Source organism: Osmerus eperlanus, chromosome 15 (genome assembly GCF_963692335.1).
Source record: "Osmerus eperlanus chromosome 15, fOsmEpe2.1, whole genome shotgun sequence".
NCBI lineage: Eukaryota > Metazoa > Chordata > Actinopteri > Osmeriformes > Osmeridae > Osmerus > Osmerus eperlanus.
The window spans coordinates 10,110,035-10,120,186 of NC_085032.1; the positions used below are offsets into that span (position 1 = coordinate 10,110,035).

The 10,152-nt window shown below is 44.3% G+C and overlaps 1 protein-coding gene across 1 annotated transcript; it reads left to right on the forward strand.

The window, feature by feature from the left end:
- The first annotated feature begins 432 nt into the window (after nucleotides 1–432).
- On the forward strand, nucleotides 433–7,908 carry LOC134035029 (serine/threonine-protein kinase H1-like). The gene is made up of 3 exons (XM_062479813.1): nucleotides 433–754; nucleotides 1,022–1,850; nucleotides 7,201–7,908. The coding sequence occupies exons 1-3, from the start codon at nucleotides 486–488 to the stop codon at nucleotides 7,489–7,491; spliced, it is 1,389 nt and encodes a 462-aa protein (XP_062335797.1). The 5' UTR covers nucleotides 433–485; the 3' UTR covers nucleotides 7,492–7,908.
- Nucleotides 7,909–10,152: the final 2,244 nt, after the last annotated feature.

The following is a 10,152-nucleotide window of genomic DNA, read 5'->3' on the forward strand; positions in this document are numbered from 1 at the left end:
GCGCCTCGTCCGTTATTGTTTACAACGTTAGCTTGGCTACTTGTTTGGCGTTGCATTTTCAGCGTGAGATATACAAGGTGTGGCGTGAAACCGTGAGAGTTGGCAGCTCTACAGTAGGCCCAAGGCTGTTCATCGCTAACCCGTGTTAATGTGCACTGTCTTGGGGTGTTTGTCAATCCAAAGATGTCAGTTTCTGTTGGCATGGGACTTTTGGCACCTACTGTGTGCAAATACACGTTCCTTTGTTATCCGCACACCTGCATGGAGGACGCGAACCACACACACAACTGCAGACTATCCCTTCACACGTTACTCTCACCTGTCTTCATGGTTTTTCCAATCCCAAGAAAGCTTCACGCCTGTCGGTTATTTCTATACTAGCCTTAAATGACACATGGGGACTTCGATTAGGTCTTAAAAGTTTCACAAAGAGTGAAGCTCACTGCCTTTGTGGCTCCGCGGATTTATTTGTTCGAGTTTTGGAAATGGGCTGCGGGAGTAGCAAGGTTCTCACGGATACTTCGAAAAACGGCTACGTTAGCTTTGTAAAGTCATTTGTGATCTGCAGTAACAAGGGAAGCGAGATAGACGAGACACGTAAATGTATCGGTAAACGAAATCTCTCATGGGGAGACCACGATGGATCTATACAATCAACAGGAAGCGTTCGGCAGCTGACAATCAATGATGGGCAGCAGAGGCAGAGAAAAGTTGAAAAGTATAGGGCAAAATTTGACACTCGAGTGACAGCGAGGTAAAATAACTAGTCATTTACACCATCCTTTCCTTTAAATAATTCGTGCAGACTTTTCAAAGTTATGCTTTCCTGTTGAGTAATTTTGACACTAAACAAAACTATGTAACTGTGTGTAGCTCATGCATCCACATTGTTCAGGCCAATTAAAATAAGTGTTGGCCATTTGAAACCGTAATTGCACAGTAGAAGAACTGCGAACCTACTTCATAACTACAGGCTGTACTCCTTGCCCATATTCAGCATTATGATTGCTTCTTGTATCAGGTATGACATCAAGGCCCTGATAGGTCGTGGCAGCTTTAGCCATGTAGTGCGTGTGGAGCACAGAAGCACACGGCATCCCTTTGCCATCAAGATGATGGAGGTGGAGGCTCCGGAAGGGCGCCAGGTTTGTGCCTCAGAGCTGGCAGTGCTGCGCAGGGTGCGCCATGCCAATGTTGTGCAGCTAGTGGAGGTGTTTCAGACCGCCCAGCGGGTTTACATGGTGCTGGAGCTGGCCACAGGCGGGCAGCTGCTAGACCGGGTGGTGGCCAGAGGGCACTTCACCGAACGGCACGCCACCCGCGCCCTGCAGATGGCGCTGGCTGGGGTGGCCTACCTTCACGCCCTGGGCATTACCCACCGAAACCTGAAGCCAGACAACCTGCTGTACTACCACCCCGGGGCCGAGGCCAGGCTGCTGGTGACAGACTTTGGCCTTGCCACCATCGGGGGAGGCAGGGACGCTGGAGGGGTTGGAGGAGGGACTGCAGAAAAAGGTGGGGATATAGCAGGAGACAAAATTATAAAAGGAGGAGAAATGAAGAGCGGTGTAGAAGGAGATGAGGAGAGGGTTGGAGGAAGCAGAGGAACAGAAGCGAGAGGAACCAGTGGTGGTGTAATAGCTGACTGGGCCTTGAAGACAACCTGCGGGACCCCAGAGTACATGGCCCCTGAGGTGGTGCTGAGGAGACCCTATACGTATGCGGTGGACATGTGGGCCATGGGGGTCATCTCCTACATCCTGCTAAGTGGTTCAGTGCCCTTTTGGGATGAAAGTCGGCCCAGATTCTACAGGGCCATCGTGACAGGCAGATACAGCTTTCAGGGAGAGGTGAGTGTCTTGCCCATTTAGGTAAAATACAGCCACAGCAAGTAAGCCTACTTGAGGTGCACTTGATTTACTCTGCCCTCGACAGAGAAACACCAATGGATCAGCCCCAAGTAAACATAGACATGAATCAAATGCTCAGTATTTAGTATTGGACCTATGCCTATAATATCCAGGCCTGCTTTCCATGTTGTTAGTGTTGCAACTGTTTTGCTAAGTGTGTGTGTATGTGTGTTTCGTAAGCTGTGATCCGTGAAACCATTTTCAGCTTTGCTACATAAAACACAGTCAGATACTATTACAATGTGTTCCCTCAGGCAGCACACACACACACACTCTCACACTCTGTATGCACGCTATCAAATGCAAATTGTCATGATCTCTGCCTGCCGAGTAAAACACTGTAAATAATTGAACTGACTATTCTTTGATAGGACTGAGTTTCCCATTTATTGATCCCTTCCAGCGATTGGAGTGTGGTTAAACAACTGAAGGGGATGCATATGCTTGTTTGGGTGTCTCCGTTTTATGTTTGAGTTGGCGTTTTGAGAAGGCTTAGAGGGAAACAACGCTTTTTCTGTGTTGTTTATCTCCGCTCATCCCGCCGCTGCTCTCACTGTAAATGAACTGGATATTTTGAACAGCCTGTGCTGTCTAGCCTCCGCTGTGGTGGTGATTTTGAGGCTCTGTTCCTTCACGCTGATTACACCCAAGACTGGATTATTCAGTGGCTTTAAAGTCTGTATGACCCCAACTCTGGGGGATGTCGGCTGACATTTCCGTCTGGTGCTAGAGAGCCTCTCTTACGCCGGCCATGGTCTGTTATCCTCCTGTTTACCGCTGCACTGACCACCAAGAGAACAATACAATCATGCCAGAATTTTACACATCAGGCTTATTTTCTCTTATTCCGTAACGGATTTAATGTGTCTCCTATTAAGGCCAAGACCACCTCAGGCTGAGGGAATGTCTGGGAGGCAGCTGCAGGGATTCTGCATCGCTCAGTTTAAGCTGAAATGCTACGAATTTTGTATTCATTTTGTATATTTTTTTTTATTCTGGATCTGCTGAATAAGTTCGAAGAATTTCATTCAGCCTCATTCTCACAGTTTGAGAAGCTCTGTATGTGCCCCTTTGGAAATCCTTTGTTGGCTGGAAAAGTCTCTCAGCATAGTAGAAATGTGTCAATTATTTAATTAATTCCGTTAGCTTAGTTGTTGTGCAAGTGAACTTTGCTGACATTAAGAATGAGATCTGGGGTTCCCTGGTGGCTCACCGGGTAGAGCACATACCACAAAGGCTAAGATCTTACCGCAGTGGCCTGGGTTCAATTCCAGCATAGCCAGTTTATTGCAAGTCATCCCCTCTCCCTCTCCTTGCCTTTCTTGTGGCTCTCAAACTGTCCCTATAAACTACAAAACATTTTTAGTTCTGTTGGGGTGTCACAGCTGTCCCCCCAAAAATGATGCATTCACTTTACTGTAAATCCCTTTGGACAATTTGTATTAATTTAATTTGTTTAATTGTTTCTATCATGTTGTTAAGTGGTATACTGATGTAAATATAAAATCCCTTATGCTGAATTTGTGAATTTGTTACGGTAAGCTGAAGCACAAATTAGTTTGTGTCTTCCCATGACTGTGTAGGATAATATTGAGTCATCATGTAAGGCTGAAATGTCAACACAGTGGTCTGTCTTTGATGGATTACACATCAATCACGTTGATAAGTGTGGCTGACCTCTGTTCCCCACGCCGTGCACACGTCTACCCCCACCCCACACACACACTCTCAACTCCAGAAGACATTGTCGATTAGAATGTGAATTAATGATGTCTTTATTTGAAAAGAAATCTGCAGATCAATCCTTTACTGCAGGACCACAAAACCTCGACCCTCGAACTGGAAAGCATTTTAAGTTGGGGGTGCTCCAAGGTCGGTGGCATAGAGAGAAGCTACCTGACCCCAGCCCGACGGGACCTGTCGCACAGAATTTAGAAAGCATGTTCGGGTTTGGTCACGTTCCCGTGGTCCCACTTGACTTCTTTTGAGTGAAAATATAGATAAAAAATAAAAATAAATGTTCAGTTCAGTGCTTCAGCTTACATAAACTGCGTCGGCTTGGGTCGGGTTCTGAGATAAAGAACAGAATGCCTGTTGGGTTTGGTCTGGCTCGGTTAGGCTACTACTCAAACTATCAAATATCCCAGTATAGAAAATACTTTCATAATATTTCTTTCTAAATTGCCATTGCAGTTTAACAAAACAGAAAAGGCAGGGGTTGCTGCAGCCCCCCCACCCCCTCATTCCGCCGCTCTGCCCTCCAAACATAGATGTTGTCTTAGAACCGAGCAAACGGAGGCGAGTTGAGGAGCGAGGCAGGAGCGAGGCAGGTGTGGAGGCGCAGACAGCAGAATAATAGATCCCATGTCATCCAGGGGCCAAACGGCGAGATGGAGGTGAGACCTGTTCAGCTGTGTAAACACCCTGGAGCACCTGGTCTCAACCTCCATCCCTCCATCTCTCCCCACATGGTCTGCCTAGCCACTACCGCCCCAGTGCACCACAGGTGTGACATCTCCCACCCTGGGGCCCTGTGGTCGAGCCTCACGCTCATACGTTTACTGAGGGGGGGGAAGGAGGGAGGGGGAGATGGATAGAGGGAAAGATGTTGAGGTAGCCTCGGGGCTCGTTATGGCTTATGGCTCAACCTGTGCACCACGTGCAGGGTGAGGGTGTTTCTCACTCCTAATCAGAGCATCTCATCTGATGTGCACTCAGGTTATGGGGTAGGTGTGTGGGTCTGTGTGTTGCGCATCCTTAAACATAAAAAAACGTTTTACTGTTTTCCTGTGTCTGCAGCCTTTCTTTTATAATTTGATGGCTCATAGATTTTTCTGACTTTTGAGCAAAACAGAAACACAGTAATAACCCCATATATCTGCTATTTTAATTTAGCAATATGAGCTAGTCAACCGGGAGAAGCTCAGCCTGCCCCCTAGTGAGCGTGTTGTGAATTATTTCACCAGACCTGACCCTTTTTACATCAGAGCAAAGGATATTTCTTTGTAAGGCAGAAAATCTACATTTTGATAAAGCTTTATGTACAAGTTAGAAAAATAGATCTGTACTTCTCTCCTGTCCTTGATCTAAGTGAGATATTATACCAAAATGAAAATCCCTCAGGGTGAAACAAGACTGTAAGACTGAGAATAAATTTGAAGTGTCCGAGAGGCTTGCATGCAGTCCTACATTATTCAAGCGTGTATTATCCACATGCAATCACATTATAGTCAACCCGCCTCCAGCGCGTCCTTCATTTGTTGTAATTATGCGTTCTCAGGTAAGGCAGTAGCCAGATACAAACAGAGCTACCGTCACAGTCTAACTGATGCCTCGTATTCCTGCTCTAACAAGATGTTGGGTTAGGGTTAGGGTTATGGAACAATCCAGCGAGGCCCTTGGAATTCCCTGACTAAACTTAACAGTCTCTCCATCTTATATTGTACTTCTCTCTCTCTCTCTCTCTCTCTCTCTCTCTCTCTCTCTCTCACTTTCACTTTCTCTCACAGCCCCAAACCGACTGTCCTCGGCAGTGATGTATGACTCCCACTCTCTCTCCTTCCAAACCTAATAAAGCCTCAGTGTTTTTTGATGTAAAAAATGTTGGAAATAAAAGAGAAAAATAAAACTTCTCTAGGTGTCTCAGTTCCTAAGACATGACTCCTCTTCATAGATACAGTATATTGACAGAGGTAGAAAGAAAGAAATCTGCCCCACAAGATATATATATAGATGTACTATATACACAACAAGAAACATACATAAACCATGCGTTAAATAACTGCAAATCAAACATTAAATAGGAGAGTCAGGACTGGCAGGTATGTTCCCCAGAACTCAATCAAATACTTTTTTGTCCTGGCGTAGACAAACTGAGTGTGACTGGCTCTCAGGTGTGAAATAATAACACAATGAGAGAAGTCTGTGAGATGCATGTTTATTGCTCCGCAGCAGTTTCTAGCAACTTCGCCCTACTCTACCATGCTTTGTGGACTCTCTCCACAGCTGTGTGCATATAAGCGAGACCTGCTTCTTTGAATTCCTCACGTTGGCACCAATCTTGCAATTGTCAATTTCATGCTTGATTAATTGCCATTACTGTGTTAGAGACAAAAAAACTGGAGAAGAAATGCATTTCTGGATTAAAATGGAAGGCAAAACTTCTTTACTTGCATGTGCATAAGGTTGAATCAAGGATGAGAAACACTTTTTCCCCCTGGCTTCTTTCTAATCAGTGATGTGTCACAGAGAAATGTCAAAACAAAAACACTGACTTGATTATGGGAATATTTTTGCATTTGAGAGATTTCAAGAGAAATGAAGTTGATTAACATGATCGTTTTTTCCTCAGCACTGAGTGATACTAATCATTGCTTGAATATGCACAATAACATGAACTCACCAAAAAAAAAAACATCAAATTAGCTGTATGCAAAACTTTAAAGTTTGAAAGATAAAAACTATGTGGGGGAGACACACAGGCTAATGTCCACGCTGTTAGTGCGATAGGTACTCTAAGGCTTGTTTCTTACGCATTTCGAACAGAAGTGTCATTAATCTGTTACCCAGGAAGAGCTTACCTGCCTACCTTATGTCAGGTATTGGACTTAATCTCGAGGATGCTTTTCAGTCTGGTAGCAACATAATTAATGGAATCATTACATAAATATCTGCAGAAGAAAGGATTCAGTGATTCCCCTCGGTTAATATAAAGGTCACAGAATAAGTGTCTGCCTTGCCAAGGGATTATACAATATTATCTACCTGACAGAAACAGAAGGATCATGTTTTATGAATGGATTCAAATGGCCTTCTGTGCCGATGCACTGTTGTTGTGAAACACTCCTGAGTGGCATTTGGTTGGTGGCACAGGATATAGTTTGATATTTGAGTCAACAGTGAAGGGACCATTAAGATGTAAGGCAGTGTGGGGTTCTATTGTGAATCTAATTCAAGGTAAGAATAGTCCTGGGTCTCTCTCCCTTGTGTCCACCAAACGCCAGTCTTGTCATTGTCTGGCTCTACATTACAATGCCAAGGCCATATCTGATGCCCACTGACATTTAACGGTGCATTGAACATTGAGTCACAGAGGGTAGGTGGAATTTGTCTTACTTCCGTAGGTTTTGAAGGTATTTCTCTGTGTAGAATATAGATTGTTACCACTTAATACAAATACAATAATTTAGTCCTTCTGTATGAGTGAATGAAATTGAATCAGTAGAGTGTTACATTACATTATATTTACAGCAAGGTCAGTCACCCTCTCCTGTCTCCCTGTCACACACAGCCCTGGCCCTCCGTGTCCAACCTGGCAAAGGACTTTATCGAGCGTCTGCTGGCCTCTGACCCCAGCTCCCGCATGACCGCTGCTCAGGCCCTCAGTCATCGCTGGGTTGTCACCATGGCAGCTGGTTCCTCATTGAAGAACCTGCACCGCTCCATCTCCCAGAACCTCCGGCGACGAGCGTCCTGCGCCTCCTCATGCAGCCCCAGCTTGGCAGGCTCTGGTGGGCTTCACCGCACGCCGGCAGAGAGAGAAATGCCTCAGCTGGAAGGAGACCAGGGACGGAGACAGTAGACAGAACATAAGCACACCACCCAGCCACTCAGCCCTGGCCTGGAGCTCCCCTCCATCCTAAAGAAGTTCATCCCAGAGCTTCCTCCATGCAACACCAACCCCAGACCCACCACCTGCTGCCAGTCAGTGAATCTGAGTCTCAGGCAGGTTAATGTAGGGAAGAGAATATCTGCTCCAGCTCAAGCCAGGCTGCCATGGCAGGCCTCAGAGGCTCCCCAGGCTCACATTCTGTACCAGGCTCCAGTACCGTCTGTGGGTCACAGGAAGGCCATGGCAGCCCTGTCTGGTAGGGGTGTTGGGGAGAGGACGATCTTAGCAGCATCTACAGTGTGGACGGTAAACTCCCACTCAGACGTTCTCCAGGCCTCCTAGCCCAGATCACATACAGACTAACTGAAGGGTCCAGGCAGGGTCCACAGAGATGTTCAAGGTTTGCTTTACAGAATGGAATTAACTACTTAATTGTGGGTAACATTAGATAATTAAATCCAACTTGCCATTATTTCCCATAACTAAAAGTTCCATCCATTGAACAAATACCTCATAAAACCCCTCTGAAGTTGAGCTGATGTTTATATTTTTCAAGTAAACTTTCTGTCAAATTTGTGGCCCCGAAAAAATAAAAAATAGCAATCAAACTTTGAAAATACATTAAAATGCAAATAGGATGTGAGGTATAATTGCTAGTAAAGCTTCATTTCATCTGGCATTATTACAAAATATATTCATGGTATTTCTCTCCACATTGTTATCCATCTTGATGATTAATGTCCTCATTTGAAGACGACTGTCTGTCTGGCTCTCTCCCCTCTCCGTCTTACAGACAGGAAAGGTAACATTAAGGTTTGGACAGAAGAGGATATTTGGGTCAAGATCAGTGTCCCACTTTTGGAGTGCAGTGTGACAGAAACAAGGTGGAGTAGGACGCCCAATGTAAATCTACACTGTATATATCATAACTTACAACATGGGGTTGACATTTCATGACCAAAATTGTATTTGGAAATCATCTGGAAATAAGTGAACAATAGAGCATAACATGGCGTTATACCGTATTTAATACTTCATTGTCTTTTTTTGTAAAAGAACCCAAGCAAAAAATCTTTGTTTTAAGGAAATGTTGAACAGCCAATGGATTGTACTAAATGAAGTTCCATTGTCTAGACAAATAATGTTTAACTAATAGAGAATGTGAAAACAGGTCTCAGTCTATTAATTTTCTCTCTGTAAATATCCCACTTAATGCCTCTGTCACTCCTATCTTTGGAGCTACATGATTAATAAGGATTATTTTTACCGATTAATTTCCAGATCTCATTGCTCTGGAAAAAAAATCTGCTTTCCAATGGGATGAACCCCATCATAAATAAATCTGCCCTTTTCTCTGAATCGTGTTCCATTATTACTTATTTCGTTTAGAATCCCACAAGGCATTACTGAAGTAGGAACTTATTTTTTATCAAGTTTGACCTAAATCTGGGAAATGTGTACTGACACAAGGCACAAACTAATCTGGAATGTGAATTCCAGTCACAGAGTAAAGGCTACCTGAAGATTAATTATTTCCTCAGGGCACCTCCTCAATGTGTTAGGAAGAAGAGAGACAGAGACACATTGTTTGTTTTGGTGCACCACATCCCAGCTCCGTTGGAAGTATATGTGAATTGAAACGAGACGGCTCTATTTTTGACATCTGTCTGCCAGCATGTGGTCCTCTTGTCTTTGACTCCACTTGCAGAGATCACTGAGTGCCCAGCACCCTGAAACATTAGGCTCTGAGCTGTACCCTGTTGTTGGAACTGGATCAGTAGAGAGGAGGGTGATCTCCAGCCTATGTACTGTTCTTGGAAATAGAGAGGGGAGCAATGGTGAGGTCCCTCCTCCCAAGAGAGGAGCCCAAAGCTGGGTTGGAATATGCCTGCGACTCCGACCACACCACCACCACCTGCCCAGCTCTCCCCAGGCACCACAGACATCACTATTACTTAAGAACATCGTCCACCTGTTAATTCGAAAAGGAAATCAATATTGTCGTTGTTATTAGTATAGTAAATGATGTTGAATGTTCTTACTAGATGAGAATAGATACTTTCTGTTGTGTTGTTATTATGCTGCCTGTCTGGTGGTATGGAAACTCGAGTTAAGTCAATTCTACTCTCATTTTAAGATGCAATAAAAGTCACATTATACGTGCTCCTTTTATAATGTCCCATTGAGATTGGACATTAGATACGGGCGATAGTTTTGTCGCTGTGAATGCTTACTCTTTGTTTACTTTGTCTTTAAAGTGTGTCCTGAATGGAAAGTACACAATCATATTACTTTAAGTGTTCAGTCCTTTAGCAGCAGATGGGAGTGTATCTATGACCTCAGGCAAGAGTCTCTTTTGTGCAGTGTCTTTTTGTGATGATTGCATTTTTATTGTGGGCAAATCTAGACAGCAAACCCCTTATCCAGGTATGGAGTCTACTTTTATGTTGCACCAGCTGAAAGCTAGCTTTGTCGTAATTAATAATTTTGTAAGACTATTTTGGCCACAGATGACATGGTCAGGGGGTGAGGATCCGTGGGGTTAGCCTGTTGTTGGACACCTCTATCTTGGCTTAATGTGAAATCCCATCACAGTAAAATGTACTGTTTAAGCTATGTCCTATGTTAAGG

Coding starts and splice junctions, on each gene's coding strand:
- LOC134035029 (XM_062479813.1), top strand. CDS start 486: ATGGGCTGCGGGAGTAGCAAGGTTCTCACGGATACTTCGAAAAACGGC. Junction 755..1,021: donor GACACTCGAGTGACAGCGAG/GTAAAATAACTA, acceptor TTCTTGTATCAG/GTATGACATCAAGGCCCTGA. Junction 1,851..7,200: donor GATACAGCTTTCAGGGAGAG/GTGAGTGTCTTG, acceptor TGTCACACACAG/CCCTGGCCCTCCGTGTCCAA.